Source organism: Catharus ustulatus, chromosome 1 (assembly GCF_009819885.2).
Source record: "Catharus ustulatus isolate bCatUst1 chromosome 1, bCatUst1.pri.v2, whole genome shotgun sequence".
Classification (NCBI taxonomy): Eukaryota; Metazoa; Chordata; class Aves; order Passeriformes; family Turdidae; genus Catharus; species Catharus ustulatus.
The window spans coordinates 37,217,223-37,239,097 of record NC_046221.1 but is presented as its reverse complement, the minus strand read 5'-3'; the positions used below and the strand labels follow the sequence as shown (position 1 = coordinate 37,239,097).

At 37.3% G+C, this 21,875-nt stretch overlaps 1 protein-coding gene across 8 annotated transcripts in view; it reads left to right on the top strand.

Annotated features, from left to right (window-relative positions):
- LOC116993544 (TBC1 domain family member 5-like) overlaps nt 1-16,903 on the top strand; it is a 325,432-nt gene extending 308,529 nt beyond the window's left edge. For 3 of the 8 annotated variants that reach the window (XM_033054285.2, XM_033054293.2, XM_033054299.2), the window contains 3 exons: nt 8,952-9,031; nt 9,775-9,951; nt 16,421-16,903. In XM_033054285.2, the coding sequence (XP_032910176.1) occupies nt 8,952-9,031; nt 9,775-9,951; nt 16,421-16,714 (551 nt within the window). In that variant the 3' untranslated portion in view covers nt 16,715-16,903. The remainder of the gene's footprint in view (nt 1-8,951; nt 9,032-9,774; nt 9,952-16,420) is intronic. The other 5 variants (XM_033054308.2, XM_033054326.2, XM_033054316.2 and 2 more) reach the window with 3 other exon arrangements.
- The last annotated feature ends 4,972 nt before the right edge of the window (nt 16,904-21,875 follow it).

The window sequence follows — 21,875 nt, the reverse complement described above, 5'->3', positions numbered from 1 at the left end:
ATCCCAGGCTCAAGCCTGTTAAATGGCAGTTCAGGTGACATCAGCTAATGACAGTGTCTGACACCATCTGCTGTTCTAGTAACTTTAGGGTTTGGACCATGTCCACGCTGGCCCACAATTAACGTGCAGCTTCTTAACAAAAAGTAAATTAAAGCCTGGGAGAAATATCAGCCCTCCATAGGCAGATACTAGTATGAGAGATTGTGGAGGTTCTATATTAATTTGGCAGTTTTGTTCCAGAAAGAAAAGTGCTGAATTTCAAAGCATCTCTTTATATGGGACAGGAACCAATCCATCACCATTTTCTGCAACAGAAGAATCTACCATTTGTTTCCAACAGAGACATAGTTTCAGATCTCCAGGTGTGGGAAAGTTTACCAAATAATTACACATGTAGCACAGGAAGTCCTTCTCATGAGAAGCAGTTTAAAGGAACGTTGGTTCCATATTAACTTGGATATGGAGATCTTTATATAGAAACTATTTTTTTTGATGGGCAATTTATCAGGTTGTAAAAGTAGAGAAACTAAGGTCATTTCCCACTTGCTTTTGCTCAAGGGCGGCACTATGTAAATGTATAAGGTTGCTTCCCCAGCTAGCTGAGATTCAGAAGCAATTTAGCTGCTTTTTAGCTGCACAGGGCCTCAGCTAATAAGCCCTGAGGATTCATACCAGTTCTGCAGAGCTAGCTCACAGGGTTCTGCACAACACCCTAGAAATATGTGCAAAGGTACCCAATTATACAGAGGAAACATAAGCCTGCCTGGTTTTATTAATTTCACCTTCATACTGTTACTGCTTAACTTGAACCAGCTGCCAGAGGGAGATTCAGGTGGGTCTCAGAAATATGTTGCTGAATATCCAGGTCTTTAAATCACTTCTTGTCTTGGAGGCAACATCACAAAAAACCTCTTAGCTCTGACCCACATCTAGCAAGTTTATGTTTAAGCATCATGGCTTTGCTAAGCCAAAGGAAATAAATCCTTCTCTGAGCTATCCATACAGGGCTGTTGGGTTTTCCTTGTGGTGCATTTTCCAATTTTACTCCTGCTATCTGTAATATGTTGCTATGTCCTTCACCAGTAATGCAGTACATGTCTACCCCTCCATTGTGGATTATGAAAAGGATGTGGAAAAGTGAAGTTTTCATATCTCATTCTTCTAAACACCACCAGCATCCTGCCTTTAGAATGGCATGTCAGCTCTCAGCTTTCATAAGTAGCCTGTAAAAAACTGTATGTAAATAAAATGCCCAGAATTTATGGAATCATCCGAACAAGAAGAATGAAAAACAATGCTTTGAGAGTTCTTTTGATGGAATAACAGGACATCCTTGCCACAAACATCAAGCAGTGCTGGCTCTTGTATATTCACTAGCATTTCCTGACATCTCCCAGACAAATATTGTTTGGAAAACCTATTAAAAATGGTTCAAAGCCACCTTTTCACTGTGATTATTGCAAGACCATTAGAAAGGAAGAAAAAAATATATAAAAATAAAGAAATAAAAACTTACACGTTATAGTTGCTAGTATAATTTTAATAGTTGTGTGAAATAGCACCTCTAAAGATTTAATTAGACTGATTTCATTCCTCCCTCTTTTAACAGTCAGTGCAATTGTTAAAATGATGCATTTTATTATAAGGATCATTTACAGTGGGGAAAGGAGAAGAGAAAGTTGATTTAATGCTCAGTATTTAGGGACTGACGTACTGCCCAATATAGATCTGGACACAGTGCTTGTTAAATGTATGCAAGATAGTACTGAATTATTGTTTTATGTGTCATGTGATGAAATGAAAGGTTATGACATTTTTGTAAGGATAAAATGAAATGGAGATTATTTTGCTGCCCTGTGCTGAAATGAAATACTTCACCATTTATTGAGGAAGTAGATGCATTAAATGAGTTCTCTTATGCTTCAGACATAAATAAAATAATCCATGGTTTATAAATCCAGTGTGATTAGAAATGCTTTCAGTAAAAAAGGCCACATCAAACACAGGCCCAGGAGTCTAAGCAATTGCTGTATTTGGTTAGGAATAATGATGTAAAATAACCTATCGAAACAGCATATAAAGAAAGAACAGTAACAAATTTATTAAATCAAATGTAGGAATGTTTACTGGTAAATAAGTATTTGTTATATAGCATAGTATACAACAAATATTTGTTGTAAAGACTTACTTTCAGAGTGCAATTTCTGATTATTTTACAGATACATATATAATTTATGTATATGAAGAATAAAAGTGTAATTCTTCATGTTTCATGAATTTTAACCATCTTTTTGTCACTTAAGGGTAGCTCTTAAGGTCAAAAACAACTGGTTCAACTCAGAGTGAGCCTACTTTCTTTCTATAAAAACTGCGCCAGTCCTGGAAGTCCAACTTTGGTAGGCACCTACAGATGCTTTCATCCCAGTAGTCTGAGTGAAAAGGAGATTAAAATAATGAAGCTTACACAGACCCTCATTACCTGATTAACAGCTTTCCTTGCAACTTTCAGTGAATTTCCATTGCTTCCTCAGTGCTGCTCAGTGAGCATCTCCCTTAAACTGAAGTACACTGACAATCCACCCTTTCCTTTCCAGCATCTCTTAGGCAGTGGTTTCTTTTCCAGTTCCACCTTTAAGGGAATAAAACCTTAGCAAAAGCTAAATTGTTGTGTGATTAAATAGTTTGTTTCCCCATCATTTCCATAAATATACAGATATGAGGTATATATTAAGCATAATCTGCTTATTGTGTGTAAATTAGAGTTCACAGCTAAGAATTGTGTCTTTGAGCAAGGGATGGACAAAATTGCTTCATGACCCTACCAATCTCCTTCTTTGTACATCTGCAATTCTGTGCCTTGCTATGAGTTGATGATTGGTAACTTTTTTACTACTATTTCTCTGATGTCATGAGCATGACCACACTTTAAAAATTGATAATGTGTTGGTGCTCTGCACAACACATGAATCAGATGTATAAATACATCACTTACATTCAACACTGTATAAATACATCATTTATATTCAAATAGATGTTTTAAAGAATACAGTGTTTCACAGATAATTTCATACTTCAGATTTCTAGGATCTTTAAGTTCTTTAAGACTCAAATGTTACTAAGTGATGCTTATAATACACTGTGTAATTGTTAGTATAGGTGCTGGGATTCACAGTTAGATAGGTAAATGACAGCTAAGATGTTCAGCAGTGTTGCCTTCATCAACACTTACATCACAAACACTATTGTTTTAGAAAGGAATTTAACTCCTCTCATTTGTGTTTTTAATGCTGGAAGGAAAATGCTATAGTTGGTAATATCCTGAGTTGCATTATTAAACAGTAATATCACTGTGTCATACAGCACAATCTTGCTAGGAAGGCCACAAACCAGTGTTAAGGTCTAGAGTTCATTTTTGTGCTCATCAGACCAAGTTCAGGTAGGAAAGCAGTATTTGTTGTGAAAAGAGAGAAAGACTGATTATCAGAAGCTGTCTGTCCTTCTAGCCCCTTGATGTTCTTGAAAAGGCATGTTCTTGCTATCACAAGTATATTGTGCAGGGAATGTTAGAAACATTTTCTGTAAACCCTGATTTCATAAAGACATACAGAAGTACTGGAATATGAGTCTGGAGAGTTGGCTGTGCCTTGACATATATGGGAACCCTGAGATTTTTTGGCTTTCCTCTTTTGGAAAAACAAAGGTGTGTAGTAATACCCTCGGTTCTCTCCCTCCTGCTGCCTACAATGGAACTGAGAAGGTACTTTTGCATTCTGTGTTTGAGCTCTCTTCTCAGTAGTGAAAACAAGGGTGAAAAAAGTCAATTTAACATGACTGGCACTGTTGCTTGTTCACAAGTCATTGATCACGAGCTAGTAGTAGAAAAGCAGCATTCGTAATACAGCTTGCAGCTATTTCAAGTTAGCTCCTCTCAGCAGGAGTCATCTTCCCGGAAAGGCTCCACGGAGACCAGCTTAAAATAGAAATCATTAGGAGAGAGATGCACTGCAAAAGCAGCAGTGGGGAGAAAACAAAGAACATTAGAGAAGTTTGGTTCTCTCCACATCCATGTGATTTTATGTCAAGTGTGTTTTGTGCCTTCATCTGGCAGGGTGTTTGTCTCCCACCTCCTCGGTGGAAGGGAAGAGATGCAGATTTGTCTTCTGGATGGATGGGCATGAAGAGATGCCTGAGGGGACCTTGTCTACAGCAGACAAGTTTTCCCATTCATTTAGTGCAGCTCTGGGTGGATTTCTTGCAAAATCTGTATTGAATGCAAGCAAAATTTTCAGTGAAAGTTACTTTATTTAATAAGACTCTAAAACAATTTTGCCAAGCCTAATAGCTTTTCCATATTCAGAGAGAAATGTTTTAAATAGTCCCTTTCCCTGGCCTGGGAACTCAGGAGTGGCTGCTCACACCATCATGCAATATAGAGCATTTCAATTGTCAGAGAGCATAAGCTTTTTCTCATTTTCCTGCTAGAAGCTGCTGTTTTAAGTGTTTTTCCTCTTTCATTGCTATAGATAGCATGTCTTCAGTTTAAAATTTAGCAATTAATTTAGGGGAAAGAAATAGAAACTCTAATTTTTTAAAAATTACTTCTACAGTGAATGTGCATGTAAAATGATTCACACTTTGCCATAACTGCAAGAGCAAGAAATGAAAAATATATTTCATCTTAATTCTTAGCTGTTTCAACTGTTGCTAACAAACTCACTATCTGCTACAGCATTTCTCCGTACTTTTTAAAAAAAGAACATGAATGCAATCATTTGCATGTTCCTGCTCTGTTGTTGTATTTGGATTTAAGGTATATCAAGGCAGCTGATCACAATCTCAGGAAGTAATTATTGATTTACTGATCTAGTATCTATCAAACTTAAACGAGTCTGCTCATTTAAGAGTAAGTACCCAAAATTAATTCTAAACCGTTATATAAAAGGCATCCTTTGAGATGTGAATCTGGTTTGAGGGCATCCATCAAAGTGGATAATGTTGCTGACTTCTGAAGAGAACAACTGGTTTAACAACTCTGGTATTTTCTGAGGCTTAGTCAGCATCACAGTCAGGATATGACAGTTCATTTTGTGATAGTCAGATGTTTGTTAGCACTATTTTGAAACAAATCCAGGGGCTTGTAATGGCAGTCTGGTATCTCATACATCTCACAGCAGTGCTGTGACCACCAGGTGAGAAGTTGCAAAATTCACTTTTTGTTTTCCTCTACTAAAAACTTAATTGAATAAAGAAATACTGTCTTTTTGTGCAGAAAACATTTGGCATCAGCTAAATGAAATCTCTAAAGAAAGAAAGAAAAGAAAGAAAGAAAGGAAGAAAGAAAGAAAGAAAGAAAGAAAGAAAGAAAGAAAGAAAGAAAGAAAGAAAGAAAGAAAGAAAGAAAGAAAGAAAGAAAGAAAGAAAGAGCAAGCAGGAATATGTGACCTTAACTCAAGTTTTCTATGTATGATAGGATTTTGATAACTTTTGAATAACAACAACTATCCCAATAGATGGATATTCATAGCACAGACTCAATCTGGAGTCAGTTTTGAATAATATAGAAATCACATAATAGGTTTGTTTGATTCATTGTATCAGTGGGGTTTTTTTAAAGGTAGGAAGGTGTTTTCGCTTCCAAATTGATATCTCCAGGTTTTTTTAAGATAAGTTACTTTTTTATTTAAAAAAAAAATAAAAAAGCTGTGAGGTACTGATATAGAGCAGTAGATAAGAAAAAAAATCAATATGTGGCAAATTCATTCATATACATGAAGCACTTCTCTCAAAGTACAGTAACATCTCCTGTGAATGAAGAATAATTAAATTCTACATCTCAGCTTAAAGTAGAAGTCCTTCAGCTGAGTAATATCATACCATGCTTCCTAGCACTCTTGAAATAGTATCTTTTAAAGTATTTCTAGTTTGAGATACAGGACCATAAAATAAACTTTTTTCTGCATTTGAGAGCTTGTTTTCCCTCTTCATCTCAGCAAATGACTGCCCTGTGAGGTCCTCCCAGCAGTGGGAAAAGTTTGGATGAGAGTCCCCCCAGTGAGGATGCTGTGCCCTGGCACAGCCATTCACAGGAGAGCAACTGCCGAGCACATACCAACTTTCTTGCCATCCCTCCTCTTCTTCCCACCTCTCTTTCCAGTCTACATGGATTTCAAAGTGTGGTCCCAGCAAAAGGATGTGATCAAGGAGGCATTCATGCAGAATCACATTGCCTGTATGATTCACTCATCTAAGGATTATATTTTTTTAATTCCTCCCCTACTCATTAGCCAGGGAAGAAGAATGAGTACTGGTAAATTTGGGTTCCACTTATTTGAAAGTTAAAAAACTTTGCATTCAAAAGAGATGAGGGCAGCAGATTAGAAGCCATATGCAGTTCAAGGACATATTTAAGAACAGGATTCATTGCCAGTTCCACAAGGAATTCTCCCTTCCTTCTGTTTCATTGCACTAGAGAAGAACATCCCAATTTATGCCTTTATGCCTGAGTTGCTACTTACTGGCTGTATTTCCTACCTTTTTGCTCCTAATCTTTTTTCCTCTGAAGCTAATATTAAAATCTGACATTAATCTTGCTGAAGTAAATATGTGATGATACAAACATTTCTATTAATTTTCACTGCTGGATAACTATCATATTCCATCCATAATTTTTTAGAAATTTCTCAATGTACTGGCTCATCAAACATGGTTACAGCTGGGTTTTATAGTGATGATAAATTCTTTTCCATATTTTTTAAAATACTGACTTACAAAACATCTCTAAATAACAGTAATAATAGTAGAGTATTTCTGCATCATGTGGAATACCTTTTAGCTTTTGTTTTCTTGCTCTTGTTGTCCCAATTTTTTAGATTTTCTTCAGCAGGTTAGAAGTTTGCTTTGAATTATTTTCCTGGGCCATCTGCTTAGTCAGTATTCATGCCCTAGTTTTTTAATGTATGGTTTAATTTATGTGGAGATCAGACACTATGGAATACTTTTCTTTCTAATGTTGAGAAATGGAAAAGAGAGTCAAATTCAGTGATTTAGGCTGTGGTCAAGTGTGGCTGTCCTGCCTATGAAGCTTTGGACTTCTGATGTTTTAAATTCTGAGCCTTTTAAATTAAGGAAATAATGCATGCTTTGAAAAAGTGGAATACAAAATGTAAGTTATTATTTTATAAATAAATATTAGTATATTTTACTTACCAAATTGAGGGACCAGAGAATTTAGATAATTAACTTAAAAAAGCAAGTAAAATGTTGCAATAATTGCAGATTTTCTCAATTTAAGATGCTACATATTTTCCAAAAGATCTGGGTTTATATTATTTCTGGCCTTCATAATGCACTGTCTTTCTCATATAAAATTGTTTAATTGAACAACAGTTTGACAATTACACAGCATTGCTGCAGGACATTGCCACTGTATTATAGCAAATCATGTGTGCTAAATAACATGAACATAGATCTCCTTGTTCAGGCAGGCTGCTTATGCAAAGCTGAATTATGGTACCTTCACTGATGCTCTTGACCTTGATCACATCACCTTGACTTTTGTCATCTATTTCCATTCATGGCTCTAGATTCTTTCATTCCTTCTACATCTCAGATTGCTTTTTAGCAGTTCATTTAGTACTTAGGCGTGGATTCTTTCTCTTCTTTGCCCTTTCCATTCTTCCTTTATACCCATTACTGATTTCTGGCCCCAACTCAATTTCAAACTTGTGTTTATACACAAGTTTTAAATCTACCTCTCCACTTCTAATCTTTCTTCTTGTCCTGTCTCCCACAATCTCATTGTTTTGCTATTTATTCTGTAAACACAAAACTCATACCAAATTACTCAATGCTTCTACTTGAAACTTCATATTGTGTCAGAGTTGGCAGTGTCATCATATTTGTCCTTGTCAGGATCATCTGTTAAAACAGTTCTGGCTTTTCACTGATTTGGACCCTGAACATGCAGGATATTGTTGAAAACAAACAAATGCAGTGCAGGTATGGATTAATGGTACAAAGCTCTAATTGTGAAGTATACTTATGAGCAACAAAGCATTCTTCCCATATGAGTGTCATGGAGGGATTTGGGCTCAGTCTGTGTATGTAAGACAGGCAGGAGTGGCACAAAGGAGTATCCTGTCATTTTCAGTGGGCAGATACCGTCTCATTCTGCCAATCTCTCACTAGGAATCTTTGGTGTTTCCCTAAAGAGGAGGAAAGTAGGAGCTAGGATGCCAAAGAATGATCTGAGTCTACAGAGTTATTGTAGTTTTTCTGGGCTGTGTTGGAGTGCAGCATTGCTGGGGCTGTCTTCCTGCAAACTTTCTATACCAGGGTAGTGAAATGCATCCTTGAAGGACCACGTTGTGGGTATAGAAGGCAAGAGTCTCCTAAAGTGTTGGTACTGCACTTCTCCTTCTGTCAAATAAGTTTTGCTCAGCCCTGGGTCTTCTACCTAAAAGAAGAGAATAGAAAGGGAATTAAACTTTTTCTAGTCCTTCTACAAGGAAGAGTATTTTAGCATCGGAGTGGCTATGGGATCAAGATGAAGATTGGTGTGCTTCTACCTAAACCTTTCTGTGAGATGCAGCAGATTTCTCTAACTGTTTTTAAATGTTTTCCAAAGCATTTTCAAGTTCAAAACTGTATGTAACACAGATGCTGGTGTGGTCTTCTAGGGGCCAGGAGTAGCTTGAGTTCCTTGGTACACAGGGGCAACAGAAGTCCTGCAAAAGCAGAGCGTTTCTGGAAGCTTTCTGGTAGCAGTGCCAGGCTCAGGCTGGCCTCACCTCTGCAGATAATAAGGATATCAGTCTCTAGATTTGGATACAGAATTGTGTTTGCAGGTCACAGAGATTGTTTTGAAAGCATCAGTCAGCAGTAAGTAACAGAACTTTATAGTTTATTTAGGATGTTTTATCTCTTTATGTTTTTTTCTTTTGATGTTGCAGGAAATATTCAGGAAGTCATTTTGCAAGAACGCTTGGAAAAAGAAGATGAAATTCTGGTTTCCTTGGCTGGTTTGAAGCAGGTATTGCTATTGCATAGCTTAACTTCCTTGTGCCCTTCAGAGCTATTAATCCTTTCTCCTTTTTTCTCCTATTCTTTCTATATACTGCTGTTTTGTCTTCTTGTAGCTGTTTTACTGGTGCATCAAACATTGTGGTGTATTTTTATTTGTAACAATAAAACTCAGCTATAAAGAGTTCAAACAGCTTGCACAGTATTTGCTCCAGTGGAAGTTTTGGAGGCCTCAAATCAAAACTAAAGAAGTGCAACACCAAGTGCTTAAGGACTTAAGCCACGCTATTATTTTTCTTAATGTGAAATGTACATCAACTATGCCTGTGTCCTCATTATTTCATTGTGAAAACATTTGAACATCATTGAATTAAAGGAAAAAATACTACCTACATGAAATGAGAATGCTGGTGAGCATCTGTAGCTCTGTTTATACTGCCTCTGCTCTCTCAAAATACATTTTATGAAGAGCAATGTGACGTGTTAAACCTATAATGAGGCAAGGAGTCATCTTAACGGTTTTATTTTCTTTAGATTTCCTGGATGATTGTTTTCCAGACTCTAATAAAAACCACATTTCACTGTTATTTCTATCTTTAACCAATATAGGTATGAATATTGACTTGCTTCCTATCCTTCAAAGCAAATATTTTGGGGAAATGGTGTATGAAAGCAATCTGCACAGAGCTTTAGAAAATGTAGAATTCCTCCCAGTTTTTAACTTAAATCCTTTCCCCTCCTATTCAACAACAGATCAAGGATATCCTGAAAGGTTCATTGCGTTTCAACCAGAGCCAGCTGGAAGCTGAAGAAAATGAACAAATCACAATTGCTGATGATCATTACTGTTCCAATAATCAGAACAAGGGGGCAGGTGATGTTCTAAAGGCACCTGTCATGACAAAGCAACAGTTCATCTCAGGACAACAGGTAAAATAAAAATACCTCAAGCAGACCATTGATGGCCTTCCATTTTTTTGGAGACTTCCTCTAGCATGTCCAGACACTACTTGGGACACACCAGCATTCCTGGTCCATATGGAGAGTGGGTTGGAACTGTATCTCTAGCTACTGTCCTACTCTGATCAATTATTTTTATTGTAGGCTTATGCTCCACATACAGATGTTGAAGTCTAAGTGTTAGGCAGTGTTTGGGGGGAGTTCTTTCACACTGTTGAATCACAGAATCACAGATTAATTTCCTACTGAAAAAAATGTAAAAACTGCAGGTAAATGTTCCCATACCAAATGTTCCCACGTGATTATTCTCATTGTGCTTGTCCTCCAGGATCCCATTATGTAAGAGCTGATTAACTGCATTGCAGTGTATTCATGGTCAGTGCCAAAAAGGAAATAGCAAGGAGGTTGCTTTTACCTTCTACTTCATTGTATTGACTTTCTCCTTGAATGTGTAAACAGTGTTTTCACATACAAAGCATACAGGCATAGGACAAGTTCATAGGCAAAGGGCCCTCTCTGTCTAAGACTCAGTCCAACCCAAACATGATCTTGAAAGTGCTTTTGTTCCTGCTCATTTCTGTGTTGGAGTTCTGTTGAGTCTGACACCCTGCTGCTGATGCTCGCACTCATAAATCAGTGGCAGCACAATCACCTCAAAGTCTAACTGAGTCTGCAGTCAGTTCACTTTTGAGAAATTTACTTAGGAACTGTAGGAAATATTTATTCCTTTTCAAGTAATGACAGAGGGTCGTTTTGATGGATTACACACAATCCCCTTGAGTTAGAATACTCTATGTTCAAAAACATGTTTTAATTTTATTTTGTTATTAGAGGCAACACCAAGATTTATTTTTTTATACTCAGTAGTGAGTATAAAAGAGCAAAGCTTTGCTAGAGAGTTTTCATTACTTGCTTAGTTGTTGTCATCACAATTATTATTTTCTGCCATATTAAAGCTATAAGTTAAACTGATACAGTACATAATGGCCTCCTATTTTTGCCCTTGATCTCCTAGTGTTTTATATTAAGTACCTCTTGTTTTCTTCCTAAATGGCAAGTAATGGTTTTTTGATGATTTTTCACTTCTAGAAACTAGAAGGTAGAATGCCATATAACATGGCAGCAAGCTGCGTGTGTGTGTGTGTGTGTGTGTGTGTGTGTGTCTTTGTGTGTGTCTTTGTGTGTGTTTGCAGACCCTACTGATGCTGGAGAAGCCCTTACTCAGAGGCTGGTCTAATTTTCGGGGTGATGTATAGTGATGTCTGGGCTTATCCCAGTGTGTAGTCAGGGTATATGCATCCAGCCCCAGTGGCATCCATGGCTCCCACCATTTCAAGGCTGCTCATAACTCAACTATGAGCAATGTGAGCAGAGTTTGTATAAGCTGAGCTGCTGCAGAGCATTAATGAGGTATTAGCACTGCATGGTTTATGTTTGGGGGTGCAGTATATTCATATGGATTACCCTCCTCTCCTCTTATCTTCTGGAAATTCCAGTTATGATAATGAGCAACAGTACCTTTGACAGAAAGAAAAAGATTAGTGTTAGGATAGTTTGTCTGTCCCCCCTAGTTAGTCTGTACTGTTTCCGAGCCCTTTGTCTTTAACCACTACACATAAAATCAAACAAAAAGAGGAGAGCTTTGGACCTCTCTTGATAAAAACCAGGAAAATAAAACTGTGGAACAGTGGACTGTGATATTAGACTGTAAATTGATGGGCTCAGTTGTTGGCCCAAACCAGGCCACCGCCCAGGCCTTTAGTTCTACTGAAGAAAAGGGGCTGCACTGCTGCCCTGGATCATGCACGAGTACTTACTGACAGCTGCAGGGGGATTAAAAAACAACCACTTCTAGGCATTTTAAAGCATATCTTGCTAAATAAATTTCTACTCTCTTTGCATTTTCCGTGACTATGGTAATGCCTATAATTCTATTCGGTGTGATTTGTACTGTAGAGATTGTTCTCTGCTGGAGTTGTAGGGTTATTTTCTAGGACAGCTGGAACAGTTACAGGTATAGCTATTCTGTAATTGAGATTAAAATCTGGTCTTTTGTGCTTGGTTGTTATGTAAGTATAAATTATTTATCATCTTTGCTTTTTTTAAAAGTGTTCTTCCTCTTTTTTGTCTCAAAATTCCTTTCTGCAAAATGAGGATAAGGATATAGCCCTTCTTTAGAAAGGAAAGCTGCAAAATTAAAAATGCAAAAAAAAAAAGATAAAGGCTAAAAGAAATCAAGCATTTTTTGAATGTTTGGCTTTGGTAGCAGCACGCAGTTGACAAACAGAAGGCTTCTGTTGCTAAATAATGAATGATAATTAACACATTATCTTGCCTTTATGTCTGTTCAAAGAAGGAGGCAAAATGAGCTGCTGTTCTTCTAAGCTTTCTTGAATTGTATCCTTGCAGTTAGTTTTAACTCATTCACAGTGTGAAGAAAAATGAAATAAGCCTGGTCCTAGTAGCTGATATTCATCAGGAAAAATTGTTTGGAGAAGCCATATGGCAACGGGCGTAAGGTTGTTAACTTTCAAAGCTACTGGAAGTATAATTCTGTCATTTTTCATTTATTCAGTAGTGGCAGCAGATGGAGAAAACATGCTTCACGTCAGCATGAGTTTCCTGAAACAGAAATAGGCGAAAGAAAAAGGAAGGAGGTATTTTACCTCTGGAAATATCAGTTCCAAAATACCAGTGTATGCTAGGGATAGGCAAATATTTATAGGAAGCCCTTTTACAGGATTTTGGCGGTCAATATCTCTGCTTTGTTGCTTCTCTGTTTCTTCAGTGAGCTATAGGTCTCCTTAATCAAATCAAAAAATGTGGATGTCATGAAGAGTACTGTTGGGAAGCTCAACAGCATCAACAAGAAATTGGGATGAGTAGGGTTTTTTTTCCTTTCTTAAAGAGCAAGATGCTTTTTCAGCTGCACCAGAGCACACTCTGAAGGCAGAATTTAGGAAATTGGGGAGTGCCAGAGACAAGAATACTGATCTTGCTGGGCGAGTGTTTCACTAAGTAAGATCTGTGTCACCCTACGCAAGGTGGAGGTGTGAGGGCTGAAATAAAGGAGTCTTGATAGCTTGGAATAATAAAGTGTATAATTTTGAGAAATGAGACTGTTCCCTGAGAGTTTTCAAATAGAAATATGGAAAGAGGCCAGGTGAATTAAGTGGCAGTGCTTGTTTAGAGGAATGTATATTTCTGTTGTACAGGGCGGGGAGGTGGGAACAAAGTGCTGAAATTTTGACTATAGCATTTAGAGCTCCCAAAAAAAGTATCCATACAGGCTGGAGGATTAGGGATTGAGAACAGCCCTGCTTGAGAAGCACTGGGGAGTACTGGTGGATGAGAGACTGGACATTTCCCAAATGTGCACTCGAGCCCAGAAATCCAACTGTACCCTGGGCTGCATCCAAAGCAGCATGGCCTGCAGATCGAGGGTGGTGATTCTGTCCCTCTGCTCCCCTCTGGTGAGACCCCACCTGGAGCACTGCATCCAGCTCTGGTATCTCCAGCACAGAAAGGACATGGACCTGTTGGAGCAAGTCCAGAGCAGTGTGACAAAGATGATTAGAGGGCTGGAGCACCTCTCCCATGAAGACAGGCTGAGAGAATTGATGATTTTCAGCCTGGAGAAGAGAAGGCTCCAGGGAGACCTAATTGTGGCCATTCAGTACTGAAAGGGGGCATGGAGACAAATTTCACCATGAAAGGAGATGGAGACAAATTTCTTAGCGGAGCCTGTTGCAGTAGGACAAGGGGCAATGATTTTGAACTAAAAGAGGATTGATTTAGAGTAGATCTAATAATTTTTTTTGTGATGAGAATGGTATGATACACTGGAACAGGTTTCCCAGAGAGGTGGTGGGTGCCCCATCCCTTGAACATTGATGGTCTGGTTGGACAGAGCTCTCAGCAACCTGGTCTAGTTGAAGAAGTCGCTGTGCCTCGCTCTTGGAGTTGGACTGTGTGACCTTTAAAGGTCGCATAGTCCAAACTGTTCTGTGATTCTGTGTTGATGGAGCAGAGCCACAGTTGTGTGCTGCCTGTGTCCTCAGCCCCCTGGAGATGGCAGCTGACTCACTGACAGCTCATGAAGACAGCATTTCAAACAGACAAGATGAAAGCAAAAGGCTAATTACCAACAAATGATGTCTCAGCTCAGAAGTGTTTAAACAGTGAAGTATTTCTCCTTGTAGGATAAAAATTCTATGGTTTTAACTTCATAGAAAGTGCTTGAAGTTTTTGACATTTGAACTACTCTGGTTCTGCATGTATCTGGAGGGTTGGAGATCAATTTTGATAACAACTCACAAAAGGCTAGTTGTTGATCTTTCTAAAACCAGTCTGAGTTTTGTATGAATTTTAGTAAGTCTTCTGTGACAAGAGAGTTACTATCAAAAATAATAGATGCCAATTTCTATCAGTAGGATGACTGTCTTACATTGGACAGGTAAAATTTTAACCAGTGCTCTGGACTCAAGATACTTCCATTTGAATTATAAAGTATTAAAATTAGTTAATTACAAAACAGAATATTTTATGCTATTAAACCTATGGTAATACTTATTATATAATACCTGCATACTTGTAGATAAAACACAAAAATTACAAATTATGAGAACAGGATATTTCAAAATTTACTAGAAAGGGAGATGTTTGAATCCTTAGCAATTTGGGGGAAATTCTATATTTGAATATATTCTCCCATTCAACTGGTATTTATTTTGATTGTGACTTCTAACAATTTGTAATGACGATGTAAATGACAACCAAAGACTTCCAGCTTCCTTATTTCATCTTACAGTCATTCATAATCAGGTGGGTTTTGCTACTCTACAGTACCATTTCAAGAACATTCTGATCTATAATCAGTGATAAAAACCAAAAGATAATTTTCAGCTGTAATAATAAATTTTGCAAAATAAATTTTGCTGGCGGCCGTGGATTCTGTAACTGTGGTGGCTTCCTGATACTTGTGGCTCCAATTTTATATGCCATGCTGTAGTTTCACCTTTATCTCATTCAGATTATTGCTGTTTTTTCTTTTCTGTAACTGCTTGCTTTTATTGTTTTTTGTTGTTGTTGTTGTTATAATACCTATAATCTCTTTAATCTCTTTTCACCCCAGAATGAATTTACCCTTTTTTTTTCTTTTTTTTTTTTTTGTGGAGGGCTAGCAGCTGGAGGGCTTGTATTCCCACAAATGTGGATATACACATTTCCCTCTACTTCTCCTTTTTCTCCATCTTGCATTCATGTAATCAAATATATTGGTCTCAGCATTACACCACTTCAGATGCTTGTACCTACAGGTTGTTTGGCAGGTTGCATTATTACTCTGAAAAAAACCTGTGTGGAAGCAACCAAGAAAAACAGTCATGTTCTTGCCAGAGGAACACAGCACTAGACAGGAGCTGAATTCAGCTCTTGGAGAAGAAAACAAAGTGTTGTCCATTTAGGCTGCAACCAAGCTAAAAGGCTGCCAGTTTTCAACAAGTGAGAAACCCCTCTCTACTGTGTATGGCAGTCTCCTTTTCTAATTACATATATCTCTGACTGGAAAAGCTGAATTCTGCATGTGGCTAGTGTAAAGGAATATTAGATGGAGACTTCATAGAGTTTTCTGATGCACTGATGCATGGTCTTGAGCCACTACCTAAGAGCTCAGGGACACACATTTACCAAGGTGTAACCAGACAGAATTGGGATTCTCAGACCCTCATTTTCTGGAAGAATTAGGAAATAGTCAACAACACTAACCCTGGAAGCTCTGGCAGCCCTGATTTTTTGAACCCAAAATGGTGCACACTAAACCAGGTATATGGATGGTTCAGATTTCACAAGTCAGGGTTTCACTGGGAAATTTTCTATCAAACCGTTCTCCTGACAAGCTCCAAAACACTACTGTACACGCAAACCAGCAAAAAAATTCTCTAAACTGCTTCACTAAATACTGCAGAAACCCACTGTAATTACTGAAAATGTTCACAGCTGTAATGTATGTGTTTGATGCTTGGGTGCTGTGGTCACTATGTGGATGCACTATGATGGTGAGACATGTAAGACTGTTAGACTAAAAAATTATTTTTAAAGTGTTACATTTGATGCTTTTTAAATTAGCTCGATTTGGTCAGAGCGTGGTGCTAATATGCCAAGGTTGTGGGTTTGATCCCTGTGTGGGGCATTCACTTAAGAGCTGGACTCAATGATCCTTGTGGGTCCCTTCCAGATCAGAATACTCTGTGATTCTATGAAATAACAAATTATGTCACCTAAAGTTAATATCCACTTTATTTTTCACTTTATTCATGGCCACTTTTGGATAATAATTATTCCTTTGTCCCATTCCCATGTGCCTGATATGCTTCATAATCCTCATTATGTGGTTACACTGGTGGTCATTTTAAGTCCTTTCTGTGCTGTTGTTTCACAGGCTATGACTGATTCAAGCACTAGTGAGAGCAAGGGTGCTGATGACTATATTCTGGTTTCCAAAGAAGAGGAAAGAAGTAAAAGTACTGCTCCAGAGCTGGTGCAGGTCCCTCAGGCACACAAGGAGGCAGCAGTGAAGCCAGAAGCTCCATCTCGTTCTTCTTTGATATTTTCTGACCCTCTGATGGGTTCCATTTCAGCCTCATCCAGCAACCTGAGCTCCAGCCCTGATGACAACAGTAGTAATAACAGCAAAGATTCTGACTTTGCTATTGTCAGCCCACTGGACATCTAAAGAAACAGGTTGGGAGAGTTTGGGAAATCTGTCATTACAACTCAGCTCTAATTTCTGTGATTCCACAGGCTGGATAGTTCTTTGGAGTACAAGGACAGAAAATAGATAAAGGTAAACCCATTTCAGCTGCCAATAGCCTAAATTAAAATAAAAAGGCAAACAAACAAAAAAAACCCATCAATTTGCTACTTTAAAAAAAATCATATATACATTTTAATAACTGCCTTAATAAAGACTCAGTAAAACCCAGTTGTAACATACAGTTATTATTAATTATGCTGTTACCTTACTTAGGAGCTTTGTTACTATAGAACTGTTGCTTTCCCAAAACACAGAATAATATATGCCAGGTACCATAATGGAAATGTGTGGATACTTGGCATCAGACCTGAAGCAGCAAAGACAGGCTAGATTTAATATTGTCCTTTTACAAAATATGCTTGACTGGATTTTCTGTGTAGGAAAGGGTACTGTTTCTTCAGAGACTGTGATTAGAGAAATTGGGAATGAGTATCAAAAAGATTGAAAGCATCATCCTGATAAGAAGTTTGTTCTCCCTTGAGGAATCCTAGTTTCTTCATTTTCATCCAGCAATAGCCTGAGGTGTGTTCAGGGCAGAGGTTTGTGTAGTTGTTCCTCAGTGCTTACAGGAGGTTATGTGACAAACTCCTTGAGAATGGGGACTTACACAACAGAGCCTTATTTGCCTTTGTCTACTTTCCCCCCTTGAGAGTTCCCAGTTCAACTCTTTCCCTCTTTATTTTTGTCTACTTTTACTTCCCCTAGCATGATTTTTTTTAATTTTACTCAGACAACCACAGTTAAAGCAGTAGGTGCAAGGGAAATAACAGTGTTTCATAATGTAGACCTGAGCTGGTTGAATTGAAACTAGCTCGAGTATAACTTACCAGGGAAGGTTGCAAAGTGAAATGAAATATTCTTAATTAAAAGCACTTTATGTCTCATTGCTATTATCTTCTATACACTCTGTTTACATATATTCCTATGTGATTTCCATATTTCTAATCAAGAGAAACATAATGGTGCAGCAGCGTTAACCAACAGAAAGTTTTGAATTAACTCTCCTTACTTGTTTTTTTATGGAAAAGTGTGTTTCTTTCCCATCAAGTCCATAGTACATTTAATAACATGTTGATAAGGGGGGGCTTTCTGTGCTCTCTGTTCTCTTTAACCTCTGTTGGAATTCATAAAACAAACTGGTGGTGAGTAGATCTCTCCTCTTGCAGCACCTACACAGAATTAGCTTGATGGAGGAATGTTAGTATGTCAGTCTGTCACAGCAGCAAAAAAAAAAGGCATTATTTGCTTTTAAGGTGCATATACATTATACCATGCAACAACTTCCTATTTGCATGGCAAAGCTTGTGTTTGTTCAAGTTATAAAATTGTAGTTATTTGCTGCTTAGTCTGTAATTGTAAATTAAGTACCCTATCCCAAAGATGAGGTGACATGCAGTTTTCTGGTCTTATATTTTACAAGGTCTATGTAGGTGACTGAACTGAAGAGTTAATTGTTATGTAATTACATGGTAGCTGCCACCCTTACATGTTCAAAAGCCACGATGTAGCTCTTCAGAGATGATTTGTGCCTTGTAAAATGTTAAAATGCTAGAATGTTATGAGCAGGCATAGCATCACACCTCTCTGCAACACAGTGATGCGAACAGTAGGATGACTATTTAGATGAAAGATCTTAAACGTGTAACATTTTGGAGAGGTGTTTATTTTGGTTTGTTTTTAAGCTTCGTAAAAAATCTCTTTGGAATTTCAGCATGCATGCCTCTTTCCAGTTTATTTTGCTACCCTGAGTTTGCATAAATGCCAGGGGATTGGGTGGCTTGATTTATTTAGGTCTTTCAAGCTTTTTTAGCCTCAACCTCTACAACAAGGTGTGTGGCACCATCAGCAAAGGGTGACTGTTGAAGTAGTACCTGTGGAAAGAGGAAAGAAATATTCTGGGGACAGAGAAAAGTTTTATATTCTGTGATACATAAACCTTCAAAGATTCCAGTAGCTTGGCAGGAGAAAATGTTTTTACTCTTTTTTTATTTTTTAAGCATCAGTCTTTTGATTTCTATCTAGTGGGTCGTTTCAGGGATCACATTGCTATTTTCTTGAACAGTCTCATTGCCAATGGAAGAGTGTGATTTGTACAGGTTTTTTATTTTTGTAAATTAGTTGTATCTTTAATATTGCATATTTTAAAACAGCGGTAAAATTATATAAAGATTTGGGGAGTTTCTGAGAAGAATCAGTGAATACCAATGAGCTGAATGCATATCCTGCCATGGGATGTGATAAAAATCTTCAAAAGCAGAGAAATGATTATACAAATAAGATCAGAGTACTGCAGTAAATTAATCTGCTTTGGTTGTGCCATGTCCCTTCCACATCTCAAATATGTTGTCTCTGATATTTGGTCATAGTGCAGAGATAGTTAAAAGTATTTAGTATATTCATTAAGTTAGAAACTTGCAAGTTGAATAAAATGTCAGATCATCACCCTGTTTTGTGTTATGTTAAGAATATACTGAAAGAGAAATTGTCATTTTAAATACAAGATTGTTCTTTTTCTCCAGAAATGACCTGCTCATAATGTTCATGGATAACAATAATCAGATAGAAAATTTATAAACATTGCAATTGCTGACAAAACTAATGCAGCATTAAGATTGCTGATCTGAGGCTGTTTACTGTATCTCACATCTGTAATTTATTACTTTAAAGTCTCTTGCATGTCATGTCAGTATGTATGTACTGCAGAAAGGCAGTGTCATATTTTGACTGGGTATTGATTTAGTCGTGGAGCTTTGTATCTTTACTCTGGAAGAACATCTAGCCCGCTTTATTAAAGAAAGAATTAACAAACTTTCTGAGTTGTGATTGTGCTGTTTTCTCATAAAAGAAGGAAAGCTTTTTGGCTAGAATATTGGAAGTATAATTTCTGAAAACTAGGATGATTAAAACTTTAAAACTATCTATATAAGCACAAAATTTATTAATACTTTAATCAGATTTTATGTATGTGATCCAGGAATAAAACTGCTTGTCATTTATCTAAACTAAACATATAGAATATTTCCTGGTTTACCATATCTTTTGTATCTTAAAATGAACCAGAATTTATAATGACATAACTTTTCTGCAATTTCGTGAAGCTCAGTATAGTATCATCACTGTGTCTTAATAACAGTGCCAGTATGTGTACAGTACGTTTCTGAACCTCTCTACTTGAATTCAGACTCTTAGCTCTTTCTCGTGATTCTCCAGTATGTTCTCATTAAATGACATTGAGGCAACCATTTTAAAGATTACATTTCAGATTTAAGGTGTACTTATGCCTGGCAGTTACAATGTCGTCTGTTCAAATACAATCCTAACATGAACAGATTTTCAAATTCGTGGTTTCAGGCTTTAAGTAATACTTTTGATTTTGTGCTGCATGTATTGGTCTTGAATGAATGATTCTAATGGTTTATTAGACTTGAAAAGGTGCAATTTCATAAAATAAACTTCATTTCGCTACAGAATAGTAATTACACTGTCTTGTAATCTGTGCTGTTCTTTTGAGAGTGATTATATACAGTCTGTGCATTACTGTTTCCTGTGTCCCCCAATCTGCTAGACTCTGGCTTTAGTAGTTAGCTAAATTTAGAGATGAAAGAGCATGAAGAAAGTTCATTGGAGTAACAGCAACTTGAAGCATGCACGCAGGTAACTTGCTTTCCTGCTTCTCACAGCTTATTTAACCACTGAAATGGTAAGGGAGGTTTTAGTACGTGGGAGTATCCGGCAAGAGGCAAAATGCATAACTCTAGAAACAGACAATGAGCTGGAAGGAATGCAGTTTGAGATTCTGAAACTATAGGTTCTTTAGGGCAGGAACCATCTTTTTCTCCTATGTTGTACAACACAAACACTGTCAAAATTAGGGTAATGATATAAAAGATATACTCATAATTTCACCACATTTTGCTTTTTCAAACAGCAAGCTAGATTTAATCCAGTAACAGTAACTTAGCTGATAGCAGTAGTGTTGAAGCAGCAGAATCCATCCACTCTGCTGAAGTAAGTGCAGATGAGGAACAGTAGTTTAAATGAATAAATTAAAACCAAAGAAACCTCACACCAGAAACAGGACTATAATATTGCCAAATACAAAAAAAATTTATTTCTTTCCAGATATATAGGAAGTATAAGAAGTATTTTCTAAACTGTGCTTCAGGTAGCACTTGTGTACCTTGTTTGACTATGTCAGGTAGGTTTGTGCAGACCTATCTTTGTTTTTAACAAAGCCCAGCTGATGCCAGGAAAGTATTAGAATTCATCAAGTGCAGAGGGAAGACATTGTGGTTCCATTTTCTATGAATGGTAAGAATTTGATCCTTCAAATCCTGCTGATTTAACACTTTCACTGTCTTCCATGGTAACAACATGAAAAACCCTGTAATCATTTCCAGGGAGACCTGATGGGAACTCCACTGGTAAAGTCATCACATGCAGTTGCAGAGCTTTGAGCTGAGAAAGTTTTCACAGCTTTGCCTTTGACTGTGAGCTTTGGGGACTGTAGCAAAACCAGGGTTGTCTGAATTTTTAACTCACACAAAGAAGCATTTCAAGATACTACAAATTATCATGTCAGTATTTGAAACATTTTGGAATACATAGTGTTAAGATGGAAGAATAGTTGTCAAAATATCTTGACTGCCCACCTGCTGTGTTAATTGAATTCAGCGGATGGGGAATATAGCAGCATTTCCAGAGCATCGTTCAACTGCCCTTTAAAATAAGAGTATATCAAGCAAACCTTGATATTAGATATTAGAAGGCAGATTGTCAGTGGTGCCATATAGCTTGCTGGATAATATTTATCTCTCTGCAATAGTCAGGGACATACATCATTTCTGTCCACAAATGGAGGGGCTTGCAGGATTCTGGAACATATGGCAGAAAATGTAAGTGAACGTGAACCTGTTCATAAAAACATTTTTAAAGCTTCAAGCATAAAGTACACCAAAATTATTTTTAAAAAATAAAATAGATACACAAAAAGCTTATTTAGGCTTGCAAAGATTATCAGGTCTCAAAAAATTTCATTTTATTTAGAGAAGTTCAATGGAACTCCAGCCTCCAGGTGGTA